This window comes from Capra hircus, chromosome 7 (assembly GCF_001704415.2).
Source record: "Capra hircus breed San Clemente chromosome 7, ASM170441v1, whole genome shotgun sequence".
Taxonomy (NCBI): domain Eukaryota; kingdom Metazoa; phylum Chordata; class Mammalia; order Artiodactyla; family Bovidae; genus Capra; species Capra hircus.
Genome location: NC_030814.1, coordinates 41,433,499 through 41,450,593, shown reverse-complemented (window position 1 = coordinate 41,450,593; position 17,095 = coordinate 41,433,499). Strand labels below are relative to the sequence as shown.

Here is a 17,095-nt window from a genome sequence, read left to right as displayed (position 1 = left end):
AGGAGGAACCAATCACACTGCTAAGAGCCTAAGCCCTCACAAATCCTCAAGGTAGGTCTGTATCACTCATGTCCCGAGTGACCCCAGACCTAAACTAGACCAGCCTTTGTCCAGGTGCAAAGACAAGCCAAGACCCCAGGCTTCTCTGTGGCTCAGGTTCTTCCACAGTGGTCTGACAAGCTGGGTGGATGGTCCCCGTGGGAACTCTTCTGAGGAGTCCTCAGGGATGGATCCTATCCAGGCTAGCCAATACAACATGAAAACAAACAAACGAGCTGTCAAACCAGCCAACATTTCAAATGACAATTTAATTAAATACAAACAAGGAAAAAAGGCACCATGGCCCATTCAAGTATTTTGCATAGATATACAAATATTGTAAACAATTAATAGGTGAATGAGAGAAAAGAGGATCTGTTTTCCGTGAACAATCTCCCAAATAAAAAAAAAATTCACATTGCCCTGGATCCCAGACACATACGTACGTACACACAGTGGGTGGTGAGAGAGGGTGGGTGGCCCTGGGGGCACTCGGCGTGGATTCTACAGATCCTCTCCTTTACCAGGTTCCCTAGGGAGGGGTGGGGCACCATTCCAGTTGGCATAGTCTTGGTTTTCTTGGGTGTCCTGCAGAGCTGTTGTACATACATTTAACGCAATCTCTGACTTTAAAACCAGTCCCCAATTTAAAACATGAGAGTTTTCTATACCCCCGGCAAAAAAAAAAAAAAAAAAAAATTCTGACATGGGTAAGAGGAGGCTTTGTTCTAAAGGATTACAGCAAGAGATGGAGAGGGGTCATGGCCATAGTGGATGGGACTACGACATCACTGTAAGATCTGCAACGAGACTCTGCAAGGTTCTCAGAGCTGGGACAGAAAGGAGCTTTTCTTTTACAGGGAGAAGTAAACAAGGCTAAAAAGAACTGAAGGTAAGCAGGCAGTTACCACTGGAGCCCAGTGCCTGGGCTAAAACCCACTGAGACAAGGAGAGCCAATGCAAGCTCCCTTGAGATCCCTTGAGGCTTACATTTCAGAGATGCCTCCCAGGCTCTTAAGGAAAACAAGTCTAGGGTTGAAAAAAATGGTAGGAGGCTAAGTTAGCTTCTAAAAAGATTTACATAGTCTCCATCTGAACAGAAGGCTGGTTAAGTCACTCCACCAAGCCTCAGTTAAGCTCCTTTCCTCTCCATCAGACCCTGAGCATGGACTCGCCCTCAGCCAGAGCCAGCATCAGCCCCTCCCGCAAAGGCTGAGCACAAAGTCTGTCCCTGAATGTGGTTCTTTCCAGCCATGCTCACTCCTTCCTATAAAAGGCCTCTTCCTTCTGAGCTGTGAGATGCTTATGGATCTTGCAGCCACTCAGCTCACCCAAGCATTCTCCTAAAGCAACTGCCCAGTGCCCCTGACTCAACATTCCCTTCCCCAGTCTTGCAGTAATCCCTATGAGTAAAGTCCTTCCTTCCCTAAATCCATACTGGGTTTTGTCACCTCAAAGCAGCACATGGACACAGGAGGGGAAAAGCGGGCCACAGTAGCCAGTCTTGTCCCCCTGGGCAGCCTCCCTGGCCTGCCAGAATGGTGCCTCCTGCCTCCCTGAACAGAACCAGGAGAGAAACAGTAAAGAGAACAGGTTGCCCAAAGTCTTACCAGATTTTAAAAATTCAACCATCTTCCAGTTCACAGTACAATTTTTATCACATGGAGGTGGTACTAAAATAATGGGAAACAAACACACAAGAAAGCAACAACCCAGGTCTCTTTCTGGTTTGGTTCCAGGGAGGGTGGATTTCAGATTCAAGAGGCTCACACCTCAGAGCCTTCCACCTCCTGATGTGGGGGAGGAAAGCTGGACCGAACCACAGGATCATTGGTGAGGCATGGGATTGGGCTTAAGGGTGATTTTGGTGGGGGAAGTGTTTTAGCCTTTCATTTTCTGGGACCCAGCCGTGAGGCCTGGGGCATCTAGAGTAGCATGCTTAAATGGAAGGCTGTCCCCTGACCCCACCAGGAAGTGAGGATGATGGACATTGGGTGTGGGGGTGCAACCAGAACCCTTGTCAGCAAGACAGAGGTGTAAATATCACCAACATCACAACTACCTAACTACCTGAGGGAAGAGAACTTCATTTCCTGAGCTCTTTCTAAATCTACCCCAAGAGTCCCCCAGGTGCACAGCCCAAATCTCCCACTTGTCTCCAAACCCAGAACATCGATTAAGCACCCATTGTGTATGGAGAGCTAGAATGGGGCCCTGGGCTAGTGGCTGGGGGTGAGAACTCAAGCCTCTTCCTTGAACTGAGGTTTTCAAGAGCAAACATCTGTTCATTGCAGGAGGTGGGCAGCCCCCAGATAACCAGCACATCTGGGGTGGGAGACAGTCCCAGAGGACCTCGCCGGTGACTCTGACAACTGTCCCAGCCTGCAGAGCACCGCACAGCCCCCCTCCCTGTGGGGAGGACAGGACCAGAGGAAAGAGCACAAGGAAGTAGATGAGAAATCGTCTCGCTGGTCCCAGCACAGACTCTGTTCCATCAAGGCTGCTTCTCTAGGAAGTTCTAGAGACAGGTCTGCTCTCTGCTCAGAGGACAACAGTCCTGTCTCGTTGCTGATCAGCCTGGGTATAGGTGGGGTTCCCAGGACATCCGCTCCCTTCCCTACACCTACCGCCGTCCCTGAGGACCATGCTCAGATTCAGGGCAGGGAGTAAGAGGAAGACCTGCGTTCTGCTGAGGTCACAAAACCACGGAGAGTAAAGCCAGGAGCTCACAGCCATGGCCCGAGGCCACGCCAGTCATCACTCTTGAGAAACCAGGAAATCCCGGGGCCAACCGTCAGGCAGGACCCTGACCTGCAAGTCAGAGCACCAGGTCCCAGGAAGTCGGGACTGCTGGGGAATCGCATTCCACAGCACCACACATTGGGCAGGTCCAAGCAGGGAAAGAGAAATCAAAAGCACGAGGCACTTGCAAAGTGCAGAAAAGAGAAAACAGAGCAAGCAAGAACCATGGCGAGCGGATGGCGAACTTTGGCTTGATGGCTCAGAGGGACCCAGGCTGTGCTCCCCCTGCTGTCTAAACGCCTACAAATAGTACCTGTCTGAGTCAGAGTGACCCGTGGGAATATGGGGAGGTAGGGGTTTGGGGGTGGTGGGGGGTGGTAAGGAGAGGGCTTGATTTGTTCACATGTGACCACTGAGCCAGGAGTTATGACCTTGACCAAGCCCTGGGAAGTGGGAGGGACCTGTCGATCCCAGAGCTAAAAGGGAGGCTAAGTGCCCACCTCCAGCCAGCCTGGGACCATGGAGGAAGACAGAAGCAATAGAAAGCTCTCACGTGTACCCTCAGCCTCAGACGTGGATGAATGGCTTCTCCAAGCTGAGTCCTGGCCTGAAGGTCGAAACCAGCTTCCCAGCTTGGCTCCAGCTGGGACCACCGGCACCAGCTGGACTGGCACCTCTGGGGGGACGGCCCAGCTGGAGGGTGGATGGGGGAGAAGCAGCCATTCGTCCTCCTCTGCTTTCCTGTTTCTACCTGGGGCTGGATATTGCACAAAACAACACTTGGATGCCGTGGGGTAGTAGTCACTCTGGGCCCCTGAGGAGGCCGAGGAGGCACTGAGTCGAGAAGGAGATTTTCAGAGATGCGCTGGTTCCAGAAGGAGGGGAACTGGGGAGGAGGAGCTCGGAGGCGGCCAGACATGCTTCTTCCAGAGCCCATGGCTAATGGCTCCTCTGTGGTATTCAAAGTCCTCAAGAGAAGGGAGAAGCCCCTATAGACGAGTCTAGATTTTCGAGCTAGTCATCCCCACAGCCCTCTGTGATCTGTATTCAGGAAACTGGGGGAAAAACGAGAGGAGGGAGAGAGACATCAGATCCGTGAGGATTAATGGAATCGTGGGGCGCTGTCCTCTTGCTTGTGATAGGTGAGCAGATGGGACAGACAGCTGGGAACGACGGTTTCTTGTCCATCAGCTCTCCAGTGAGAGGCATGGTGGCGCTGCCACCCCACTCCTGACCCCAGCTGATCAGCTATCCCCACTGCTCCCTCTCAACAAAGGTGTACCTCAGTCTGCAGTTTGCAGGGCCTCGTGGGAACACAGGGCAGTCAGCCAGCTTCCTCACTGGCTCCCGTCTGCCCCAACCCCCAGGACTGGCCGCACAGAATACATCAGCTTCGAGGGAGATATGTTAGGAAAGGCCATTGTGCACAGCCTACCAAGGCTGGCAGTTAATGGCAATTAACTGTCTTGACCTTCACAGCAACCCGGGGTGGGGGTGGGGGGTTGCCTACTGCTGCTTCCTAAAACCTCTTTCAAGATAAGGCATCGGAGACTCAAGAGTGACTTGCTCAGGGCCGCTCAGCTCATCAGCTGCAGAGCTGGTGTGAAGGTACCGGAGCTCAGCCTCCTTAACATCAGCTTTCATGTGAAACTAAAACACCTCTATCATCAGGGGGTGATATCACCAATTTAAGGGACAGTGATTCAGGCACCAAGAAACACTAAGCTTTTTGTCCTTGGCTTTTGTTCTGGAAGTTCAGCCTTACCCAAGAAGCATGAACTGGTCAGTTTTCTCAACCATATTTTTGCCCCCTGGATCCCTCTGCTCTCAGCTTTTACCTCAGGGGTTTCTGAAGACTCACCTTTGGGGCAGGTGCCACCAGGGGCCGGGTCTGCTGAGGGCCGGAGGGAGGGGGCCGCAGGATGGAGGCACCGCCTGGCCTAGGCAGGTTCTTGCGGCCTGGCACTGGGTTAGCCGGGAGCGCCTTCTGCGGCGGCCGAGGCCTGGAGAGATCCTGTGGAGAAAGCCACAAGCCTCACTCAAAGGCCAGAGGCGCCCATTCAAGAGAAAACGTCCTCAGTATGTTACAGGCCAAAAGCAGATGAGAAGAGGGATATACCATTTAAAAAGAATGGTCCCATTTATAAAAACAGATTGTGTACGTCCATGTTTACCTGCTCAGGAAAAAAAGCTTTTTTGTAGAGCAAGTTGGCAGTATCTATTAAAATCAGAAATCATACTCAATTTAGAAGTGATCATTCTCTGACCTAAATACATGATTCCACTTCCTTTTACCCATGTTAGAGAACTGTTTGCACAGGGCCACAGAAATGAAACCGCAAGGATGTTCCTCGAAACACTGTTTATGACAGCAAAAGAAATTATAAATAATTAAAATTTTCATCAACAAATTACTAAAATTACACAGTGACACATGAGGCAGCATTTTAAAAGAATGAAGTAGGCTGGTAAGTGCTGAGGTGGAAAGATGACCAAGAGGAATGGCAAGGCGTGGTACAGGCTGCGGAGGATAGTTTAGAGAAACAAGTCACCCTCCCCCGCCCCTTACCAATGTAAATGCAAAGGTATGGTGGGGGGAGTCAGAAAGGATGAAGACCAAATTGACAACAGAGATCAGAGGTTAAGAGTGGGCTGTGCATGGTGAGACGGGTCATCCAAGTGAACATTCAAATTTTTTTTTAACAAGAGTATATATATGTATATTACCTGTGCAAATAAAGTTTTTAAAAAGAAGAAATCATATTTTCCACATGGGTTGTCTGTGGGTGGCCCAATTCTTTCCTTTGTACTTTCACGTTACCTTCATGTTTTATTACCTTCTCAATAAGGCCTTCCCTAATGGCCTTATTTAAAATTATCACACCCTGCAAAACACAACCACACACAATCTAGGGATGCTGCAAAAGCAGTCCTAAGAGAGAAGCTCATAGTGACACAGGCCATCCTCAGGAAACAAGACAACTCTCAACAACCTAGCCTACTACCGGCAAGAATCAGAAAAAGCAGTTTGGTTTATACAAACAAAACTTAAAGTCAGTTTATGGAAGGAAATAATAAAGATCAGAGAGGAAACAAATAACAGAGATTAAAAAACAATAGAAAACAATCAATACAACCACGAGCTGGTCTTCTGAAAGGATAAACAAGATCAATAAACCTCTGGTCGGGCTCACCAAGAGGAAAAGACAGAGGACCCAAAAAAGCAAGAAATGAAAGAGGAGAAACAACTACAGACACTGCAAAAATACAAAAAATCATAAGAGAAAACTCTGAACAATTTTACACCAATAAGTTGGACAACCTAGAAGAAACGAACAAATTTCTAGAAACATACAGCCCTCCAAAACTGAATCAGGAAGAAATAGATACTTTGAACAGATTCATCACTAGAAGTGAGACACAATCTCTAATAAAAAAAAAAAAAAAAAACTGCAAACAAAGGTCCAGGACCAGTGGCTTTACTGGAGAATTCTACCAAACAGACAAAGAAGAACTTAAATCCTTCTCAAACAACTCCAGAAGATTAAAGAGAAGGGGACACTCCCTAAGTCATTCTATGAAGCCACTATCACTCTGATAGCAACACCAGACAAAGATCAAAAAAGAAAATTACAGGCCAATATTTTGGATGAATGTAGATGCAAGAGCCCCTAACAAAATATTAAAAGGCTGAATCCAACACATAAAAAAGATCATACATCACGACCAAATTGAATTCATCCGAGGGTCACAAGAATAGTTCAACATACGCAAATCAATTAATATGATACACATCAAGAAAAGACAAAAACCACTGATTGTCTCAATAGATGAAGAAGAAACATTTGATAAAATTCAACATTCATTCATAACAGAAATTCACCAAAGTGGGTATAGAGGGAACATATCTCAGCATAATAAAAGGGATTTATGACAAACCCACAGCCAACATAATACTTGACAGTGAAAAGCTGAAAGCCTTCCCAACTACAATCCCGAACAAGGATGCCCACACTCACCACTTCTATTCAACATAGCATTGGAAGTCCTAGCCACAGCAGTCAAGACCAGAAAAAGAAATACAAGGTATCCAAATTGGAAAAGAAGAGGTGAAGTTGTCATTATATGCAGATGACATGATACTATATATAGCAAATTCTAAAGACTCCAACTACAACAGCTGGGATGTTCAGTGGTTAAGACTCTGTGCTTCCACTGAGGGGAGTGCAGGTTCAATCGCTGGTTGGGGAACAACATGCCCCATGGGGCAGCCAAATTTTTTTAGATAATAAAAATAAAAGGGAATAGGATTTAAAAACCTGCACCACCCCCTCATTCAGCATTCCCAGACCCCTTTATCCTAATCTACTTTTTTTTTCTTGGTATATATCACTTGCCCCATCCCACCACAGTATACTCCCTTATTTTTTTCTTTTCTCTCTCTGTTCCCCACTAGACCAGAAAGAGGAACAGAGGTCCTTTTCTGTCTGATTCAGGGATACAGCTCAAGCTTCCTGAACAGGGCCTCATATACAGTGAGCACTCAACATCCACTAGTTGAAAAAAAAATAATAAAACTCTGCACTAGTCAGAAAAGTTTAAATAACTGTATTTCTTCTGTGATCAAAAAACAAATTTTAAGGGGCAAAGACTGGACCATGCCACCACCCACAGATCCCCAGGCTGGTACAAGAGAAGCTGATTCCACAAGTGAGGGTTTCAGGGCCTGCTGACCTGGATGGTTCCCCTTCTTGAGAAGGTCACGAGCGAGCATAAAAATGGCTAAATGGTAAGCATGGGGAGAGGGTGGGAGTAAATCAGAGATTTTCTGCAAGAAGCTTCTCAGTCAGCAGAAAACTGGGAGCAGAAATGAATAAGAGCAGCAGATTCTTGGGACCAAAAAACCACACCATCCGGCTCCATTCCTTCCCCTAAGGACCAAGAGATCCCACACGCTTCCAGGCCAGACAGCTGCCAAACCAGAGTGGCTCCTGGAGGCCAGGACAGAGACATTCTGGCGGAAGCAACAGCTGGGTGCAGATGTCAGGATGCAGTGGGGAAATGCTGTGCTCCCTTGGCTGCTTGCTGTGCAAAATGTGTGTTTGTGTGTGTGTGTGTGTGTGTGTGTGTGTGTGTGTGTGTGTGTGCTCACGTGCACACATGCTAACAGAGGTGATCTGGGCAGGAACCTCCTCAGCATGGCAACACTGGGCATCCCCGTGCAGGGTCATGCCACTGGCCATGTCTGCTCCAGCCCAGCTCGGCTCTACCGGAGGCCTCACCCAACACTGTTTTTCTGGGGTGGAAACAGTCCCTGAACTGCTCTGGCCCAATGCTCCATCCACAGCAGCAGCACCTCTGTCAGTCAAGCTGCACAAACCAAACCAGACACTGGGCAGCTGTGCAGGCAGGGATCATCCCCTCCCAACCCTTAGCAGTAACTGTTGCCCAAGTCCTGTCTATTTTCCTTTCTATACACCCCTCATGGGCTTCACCCTGTCAATGCTACCATTGCCTCTCCCCCGGACATAGTTTAAACCTTGTAACTGATAATGTCTGTGTACTCAGCCTCATCCCCCTCTGATAAAATGCCACCAGAGTGGGCCTTTCAGTTTTTAAAACTACTTTTTAATTAAAGTGTAATATACATAAAAAACATGAGTCATAAATATACAACCAAATGAATTATCAGAGTGAACACACTAACGTAATCCTCACCCAGGTTTTAAAAAAAAAAGGAAGATTAATAGCCCCAGAAACATCTCTCAACCCTCTCTTAAGCACTGTGCCTCCCTTTCCCCTAAATGTAGCCCAAAGAGAGATCCCAAAGCAAATCTGATCACATCACCCACACCCCACCACTGCCCCCCTGTTCCCATTGAATGCAAATCCAATTTGTAATCCAGGCCCAAGGCACAGTCTGGCCTCTCCTGGCTCTCCAGCTTCTTATCATAGCCCCTTGGGCCCCAGGCAAAGGGGCTCTGAAGCTCCTTCTATCTGTGGGCTCTCTTCATCAAAAAGCTTCCCTACCAGCAGATCCCTGGTCCAAGAACCTCTCCTGCCCCTCACAGCCTGCTAACTCCTGCTCACCCCTCAGGTCTCAGCTCCAGTGTCACCTCCTCAGGGAAGCTTTCCCAGATTTTCCAGACTAGATCAAGTCCCCGATAACTCTCTTTGTAAGCAAGCTGAACCTCTCCTTCATAGCACTAACCACTTCTGTAACTACACACATACCAGTGTCTTCCCCAGCAGGCTGTGAGCTCCAGGAGGCAGAAATGGCTTCTGCTTTGCTCACCAGTGCCAGGTACAAAGTAGAAGTTCACACACATGTGCAGAGAGAGCAGAAGAGGTTACAAAGCTTTGCCTACCAGCTCTCAAGAGTGGTCCATGTCACCAGGCTAGGAGGTGGTGGAGCTGAGACCTGAGTGTGGATGCTCCCAGAGCCTACCCAGGGCCTGACACACAGGGTGGTGAAGGGTCTGGAGTCAGCCCTAGGTGCAAGTCCTGGCTACTCTACTTACAAACCGTGCCCTTGGCCTGGCCCCTCCAACCCTGTGAGACAGCTCCCCCAAACAGAAACTGAGGGCAGCAGACTCAGTCCTCGGACGGGTCCCAGGAAAGCGTCTGCCCAGACTGAAGCCCTGCCGCCTGCCCTCAGCACTGTTGAGAAATCCCTGTTTGGGCCTGAAGCCATGCTTGAGGTGTATATTTTGGGGTACCTGCCACTGGCCGAGGGGCCTTCTGGGCTCTGGATTCCTGCTAGCAGCCTCCAGGGCTCCCTGCAGCTGGAGTCCACTACCCAGCCCCTCCCCCAACCTATTGCTCAGCACCTTGGGCTCAGGCTGAAGCCATCTCCATTCAACAAGCCTCCAGTGCGAGATTTTCTGGAACACTGGTCTCAGTGGACTGCCCCCTCCCTCCCTCCTCCTCTGTTCTCCCCTCACACCCTTGTCTGCACATGGTTGCTTTCTCCCCTCTTAGTCCCTTTCTCTCTCCTTCTGTGGCCTTCAAAACTCACATGTGGGGGCCACTCTAACCCCCAGTGTCTCAGAATGTGAGTGTATCTGGAGACACAGCCTTTAAAGAGGTGATTATGTTGAAATGAGGCCCTAGAGTGGGCCCTAATCCAATGTGACTGTCTCTGCGGACACACAGAGACATCAGGGCACACACACACAGAGGAGAGCCCACACGAGGACACAGGAGAATGCAGTCACCTGCAAGCCAAGGAGAGCTGCCACAGAAAAAACAAACCTGCTGGACTTCCAGCCTCCAAAACCGTCAGGAAGTAAGCAGTCTGTGGTTTCCGCACCACCCCACCCCCAGACTCTGGTGTCGGTTACAGTTGCCCAAGGAGCCCAGCACTCTCCCTGTCCTCTGCTCTCCTCCCTCTTCTTGCTTCTTCTCTCCCTGTCAGTCTTTCTTTTCTCTTTCTGTATGGAATTTCCTATCCCACTCCTGCCCCAGATGAGAAACACGGGAGAGCAGCAGTTTTGCAGGGCTTCCCAGGTGGCGCAGGAGTAAAGAATCTGCCTGCCAGATTCGGGAGATGCAGGTTCAATCCCTGAGCCGGGAAGATCCCCCTGGAGAAGGAAATGGCAACCCGATCCAGTGTTCTTGCCTGGGAAATTCCATGGACGGAGGAGCCTGGTGGATTACAGTCCACGGGGTCACAGAGTCGAACATGACTGAGCAATGGAGCATGCATTTGCAGCAGCTTTGCATCATCAGAGAACCAAACCTGTTGCTCCTGGCTCTGCTGAACCATGATGCTGCCATGTCCCAGGGACCCCAGGACCTGGAGCCAACCACAGTCCTTAGGGGCAGGGACAGCCTGGGCCCCCTGGACCATGCCCAAGAACAACAGTCCCAGGAGGAAAATGGGCAAGTCCCCTACCCCAACTGAGGGTAAAACACAGGTGGTTCCGGAAGGCACCACGCCTGGCCACCACCTAACATCTGTGTCTGTGCTGTAGGAACTCCTGCCGGAAGGTGTAGCTAGAGCCATCAGAACACAGACACGCCGGGTAAACAGACTGCTGGGGAAGATGGCTCTGCTTCTAAAGAACACCAGTGATGGGGGGAGAGCCCAGACCCTGCCCACCCCTCCCAGAGGCCAGGCCCCTTGACCTGCCCCCCAGATGAGCAAAGCATCACCCTACATCCCTCAGGAAGACTTCCCGACTAGTGCAAGGTACTGATCGGCACAACTTGGTGGAATAAGTACTATGATGAAAGACATGCAGGGACATCAAACTTGGGCTTGGGGGTCAGAGAAGGCTCTTTGGAGGAAGCAGCATTTAACAGGAAATCTAAGAATGAACATGTGATGTTGATGCAAAGTGTATATGGCAGAGGAAACAGCATTTGCAAAGGCCTAGCAGAGAAGAAAAGACCATGGCGAACTGAAACACTGACTGCACATGCATATTTGGGGTGGAAGATGGGCGCTGGCTGTCACAGGGGAGGCCAACCAGGGAGGACGTCCCTGTAGCATATTTCCCCATCGCATCACCCCACATTCTGTGTGCCCAATATGGACCAGAATGCAGAAAAGGCAGCCAGCCCAGGACTCAGCAAGCTCTCTTCCCAGCCTCCATCATTCCTCATGGCTGATGGCTTGACAAGTGATGCTCCTGATCCAGGGTTGCTGAGAAGCCACTTACCTGGGAGAGGACGCACTTAGGTGCAGGGGGCACTGGCCGGCTTGGGGGCGGTCCCCTGGATGATTCTTTCCTCTCTACTGATGGTCTGGGCCCTGGGGAGTTTCTAGCAGCCTTGCTGAGGTGTGCTGGCGATGGTGCAGGTGGTGACACGCTGTGCAGGTAGTCTGGAGGGGGCCGGGGAGGAGGCTGGGAGGGCTTCCGCAGGGTTTCAGGAGTGTTCGTCACCTGTATGCATAAGACGAGGAACGTCTGAGATACAAGAACCCTTAATGCACTTAAAAACTTGGGGGTGGCCTTGGGTGTCCCACTGGCACGAACAAAGACCTCGGACCCCAGAGGTCAGATGCAACTTTTAAGTCATAAGGGGATGGTAGAACCAGCTGACCATCTCTCAGGCCAAGAAAGTGTCGTTTATTACCAATCCCAAGGGGCCCACAAAGGTGCTTAAGGGAAAATCTAGCACAGTCCTAAGAGAGAAGGTCAAAGTAGCAAAGTTCATGGTGCAAAGCCCTTACCTTTCGCCTGCCCTGCGGTGTCTGCAACTTGAACGTCGGGTTGGCATGGCCTGTTCCACTGTTCTGAGACACCCTGAAGGGACAGCTAGCAACAAGGAAGGAGAAGCACAGGTTGTTCGTTGAAGGTCATTGCCCGAGTTCGCTCTGACCCAGGTGTGGCCAGCCAGCAGCTCAGTCTTCCCTGAATCTGCTCTGGCGGAAGTGGGATTGGCCCTCCTGAAGCCCGGCTCCCTCGGCATGGAGACAGTGGCCAGTGGAAAACTCCCAAGGAAAGACAGCTGGCCTCATACACAGTACAGCGTGCCTCAGTATCTTTTCTTCACCCTTTTAAAACCTTTCTCCCCCCAAGAAGACAAGGATGTTACCCGCCATCAACCAATCTCCCTCAGGCATCATTCCAGGAGGACCTGGGATTTAAAAATCTCCTCTGGAAAAGGTATGATTTATAACAGAGGACTTGGAGACTATACATTTCCAATATCCACAGGAATGAATTACTTAAGACAAAAATTACTCTCTGTCTTGAGCTGATGTCTAGCCACCTCTGTGATTGACTTGAGCTAGTCAGTTTTCCTCTGCTGCCTCACTTTCTGGGCTCTAAGATGGGGAGGAAATCCATTAGATACAGGATAGATTTCATTTCACATTCCAGCTTGAATTGGTTGGGGCATTCTGCTGAGAAGGCTTCGGAAGTGATGACCAGGCTCAATCAAGCTGACTTACAATAAAAATCAGGTAGTAATGTTTGCCGTGGTCATGGAGCGTAGCAGAAGGGGAGAGGGTGACGTGCACTGGGCATTTGCCTTCCACCTAAATGAGACCCACCACCACCACCTTCTTTTTCTAAAACCAAGCACTACTTTCAGAAAGCTGTGACCCCCAAGCAGCCCTCAAGTCCTTCACAGCACCCCATCATACCTGAACCGTTGCCTCAGCTTGGAAGGGAGGGCTAAGGACTTGAGGTAGCCCAGCTTGTTGTTCTGCTTACAGCAGCGGTACATCAGGATCAGGGCTACCAGCACAAAGATGGCTGAAAACACTCCAGCTACCACAGGACCAGCGCCTTCCAGAAACAGAACCCAAGTGGCAGATTTAGAAGCAGCTGGAGCTTCACTTGCTGTGTTAGTCACTCAGTCGTGTCCGACTCCTTGCGACCCCACAGACTGTAGTCCGCCAGGCTTCTCTGTCCATGGAATTCTCCAGGCAAGAATACTGGAGTGGATTGCCATTCCCTTCTCCAGAGGAACTTCCCAACCCAGGGACTGAACCCTGGTCTCCTGTCTCACAGGCAGATTCTTTACCATTTGAGCTACAGGGAGCTTCAGTAGTGGATTTCAAATAATATGCTCCAGATACTCTTCAGATCCTTGATTTTCATTTACCTTGTATTACTTATTTTAACTTAAAAACTATAACAAAAAAACACATACTATATCCCACTGTGAAGTCACTAATATTATTACTAGCTTCAATAATCAGGTCAACTTGCTTGGCAGAGACTTCACAGTAAAATTTCTCCAGCTACTTCAGTTTAATTGAAAAGCATTCCTTTTCATATAAGGCAAGAAGCTCTATTATTCCAGCTCTATTATTATTTACCACCTGTTTTCTGCCTAAATCATGATTTTCCTGGACACAAAGCAACCACAAAACACTGAGACATATAGATTGATCTAAGATTAGAAGTCTCACACATAATCCACAATTTCACATTTGGTTTCACCAAACTCACCTCAATGTTCTCATGAATTATAAATCTAAATGTACAAAATATATATAGATCAGTGAAACACTACTTTTAACTGTTTTACATATTGAGGTTTCCTCCTTGAAAGATTTTGCTCAAAAAAAAAATTTTTTTTGGTATTATTTTTTTCAAGTTTGGAAACCAAAGAGCTAGAATCCCTGAAATACATTTCTGAGTTTCTAGCTCATTTTAAGCTTTGTCCATCAAAGGGCATCTGAGTCACTATAATGTGACCTAGGTTCATGATTAATTTTAAGTGACTGAGAAGGCGTAGTTGCTACCACTGACCCCCAGATAGAATGGGTTATTCAATAACCTGTGGTCTGTCTTAATCTCTCTGTAAGCAGGAACAGGCTCCTCAACAGAAGGGACAGAGGCAGGGGAAGAGCAACTGAGCTGGGCCCCACACCAGGCCACTAGCCTGGGCCACTCCTCCCACTCAGTCCCTCTTGTTCTCTCATCTATAAAAATCAGGACGACAGTGCTGACTTATCATTCCTCTGCATTATACCACCCATCCCTCCTCACAAAGCAGGGCAGGAACCACGCAGGCCGGCCACTCACTCTCGGGGGGCGTGGGCCCACTGTCAATGCTGCCCCCTTGGCCCGGCGTGTTGCAGAAGGGTGGGGCCCAGCCCCGGAAGCAGTGGCAGTTCTGGTTGTTGTTGCAGACCTGGAGCAAGGGCAGGGCAGGGAAGAAGCGTCAGCACCCTAGAGAGCTCTTGCCTCCCATAGCGCCTGCCCCCATGGACGTCATCGCAGAGAAGCCCCAGAATCCCCAGCACGCGTACCCCGTTGCCATTGCACTTCTTCGCACAGCCTTCCATTTCAAAGAACGAGGTGTTCCTGCACTGCCCCTCAAAGCAAATCTGTAATGAGAAGAAACCAGTCAGTACAACAGAAGGGACACTGGTTGGCAATTAGGAGACTGAGATTTTGCATTCAGAACATGTGGGAGTCAAAAAGGCAGCCTGCTTCAGGCTATTATCATGAAAAAAAACAACCTAAAGAGTCGAGGACAGGATGGCAATTAACTAAGTTCTGCTATTTCTCTTGCGATGAGGGAGAAAACAACAAATACCACTTTTTAAGAAAATGTAATAATATAATGTGCGTGTGTGCGTGCTCAGTTGCTAAGTTGTGTCCGGCTCTTTACAACTCCATGGACTGTAGTCCACCAGGCTTGTCTGTCCATGGGATTCTCCAGGCAAGCCTACTGGACTGGGTTACCATTTCCTTCTCCAGGGGATTTCCCTGACCCATGGATTGAACCCGAGCCTCTTGAATCTCCCGGCATTGGCAAGCAGGTTATTTACCACTGTGCCACACTTGGGAAGCCCATATAATAAATATGTCTGATTTCATTCTATATTACTATATATTGGTTATATGTTAATTGCTTAATTGTATATTAATATGTACTAATTTAAATATTATACTTAAAGATAATGACCATGGTGATAGCTGTTTACTTTGTGCCAGGTACTACACCGAGTGCTTTCAGATGTGTTAACTCTCAGATAGCGGGCCCAGGCTTCCCAGACTCCTAGTTTAGACCATTTCATAATTCATATGATAATTAATGATGAGGATAAAAGAGATATAATAGCCAATCCTTCTAAACAGTTTACAGGGATTATCTCATTTAATCCATACAACAATTCTATGGGGGTGGGTCTTGCTCTTAATAACATGCTCTATAAAGAATGCAAGCCATAGGGCTAGAGAGTTTGGGGAAGCTGGGATTTGAACCCAGGCATCCTCCCCTAGACTCCCACTTCAATCACTGCCCTCTGCAACCCAGAGGCTGAGTGAGGCTGGAGGAAGGAACTTACGTGGTTATGGCCACACTTGGTACCGGTCATCACCAGGCCGGGGTCCAGCATGTCACCCTCCTCCTCAGGACCTCGGTAGACGTGGGTGCCCCGACATCGGATCTGCCTTCCGTTTATCACGATGACAGTGTCAATGGGCACTGCATTAGACTCCAGGGGCCGGGCCTCAGAACTCTGACACTGAATCTTGCCACACTTGGCATCTCTGAGCCCAAGAGAGGAGAGGGAAGGAGATGGAATCAGAGACAGGGAAGAGCTGGGACACCAAAGAGCTTCAATCTTTCTCGACTGGGACAGCAGGTTTGTATGGCGGAGAGGCAAAACGCAATGAGTGTGCTGTAGGGACTCAGCCAGAATTCCTCTGTGCGGTCTTAGACCAAGGATAGGATGCTACATCCTTATTCCCAAGCAGATGTAGCCAGAGGGCTGGCCTTGGGAAGTCCCCTTTACCACAAGAACAACTGCCTGACCTGAGCCACCTAACCCCTTGTGCTCTCTGTACCCCCGCAAGCACTCGGGTGTTGCAGCCAGAAGAAGCCTGGTGTCATCCCAAACCTCCCTCCTCCGTCCTATATACCAACCCAAATTCACACCACCATCCTCTCTCACCTAGACACCAGGAAACTGATCTCCCTGCTCCAGACTTGCCCTACAAGGGCCTAATTTCCAAACTGCTCTCAAGCCAAAGTCCAAACTCCCCTAGCCATGTACTCAAGGTTTCTCATGATCTGGTCCCTGCTCAACTAACCAGGCTCATTTCTCAGTAGCAGGCCTCCCCCAACTGCACCCCAACATTATACTTTATTAAGTTGCTATCAATTCTTCCTACCACCAGCTTTTCTCTACTCATTTCTCTGCCTGGGACACTCTCCCATATATCAGCACCATTCCTCATCCTGTTCAAATAGATACTTTCTCCAGATTGCAGCTTAAGCATAACTTCCTCTGGGAAACCACTTCAGCCCACTAAGGTGGGTTAGGTGGCTCCCACCATATTTCCATTATTACACTATCTGTTAAGTTCCATGTACTCAGCCCAGTGTCTGGCACATGGTAAATCCACAATAGATAGTGGATGGGTGGGCAGGTGGATGGATGGTTGAAATGAATGAATGACTGGGTGAATGACAGGCTCTTCAGATGAGGGTGTAATTAGTGCCCTGCGGAAATGACTCAAGAGGGCTGATGGGCTGCCCTAGTATAAGAAGGTCCCAAAAGGAAATGTGACCAGTCTTCTAGGAAGCATTGCATCCACACCCTCCCTCTGACTTCCTTAGGGCTGAATGGTGCATTGTCGAAAGGGCCTGCTCTAGGGCCAGCCAAGCTGATGAGTGGGCAGGAGTGACGAAAGAGCAGGGCTTGCTTTCTCATCCTCATCTCACGGGGTCTGCCTTATGGTCATCACCTCATGTTGCACTTCTTGTATTTTCCATTCATGTCCTTCCCACAGTTTCCAAAGGTGTCCCCCGCCACATTCACCTTCTCGAAGCAGAGATCAGGAGCAGGCCGGGCTCCTGGGTGGGCAAGAAACATTTATTAGCACACTAGCCA

At 49.1% G+C, this 17,095-nt stretch overlaps 1 protein-coding gene across 1 annotated transcript in view; it reads right to left on the bottom strand.

Moving 5' to 3' along the window:
* The window catches only part of ADAM19 (ADAM metallopeptidase domain 19), a 94,388-nt gene continuing 77,581 nt past the window's right edge, over positions 289–17,095 (bottom strand). The window contains exons 15-23 of the mRNA XM_018050109.1: positions 16,950–17,058; positions 15,545–15,749; positions 14,501–14,578; positions 14,274–14,382; positions 12,881–13,025; positions 11,963–12,047; positions 11,448–11,672; positions 4,643–4,795; positions 289–3,836 (exon numbers count right to left, since the gene is read on the bottom strand). Of these exons, the coding sequence (XP_017905598.1) occupies positions 3,783–3,836; positions 4,643–4,795; positions 11,448–11,672; positions 11,963–12,047; positions 12,881–13,025; positions 14,274–14,382; positions 14,501–14,578; positions 15,545–15,749; positions 16,950–17,058 (1,163 nt within the window). The 3' untranslated portion in view covers positions 289–3,782. The remainder of the gene's footprint in view (positions 3,837–4,642; positions 4,796–11,447; positions 11,673–11,962; positions 12,048–12,880; positions 13,026–14,273; positions 14,383–14,500; positions 14,579–15,544; positions 15,750–16,949; positions 17,059–17,095) is intronic.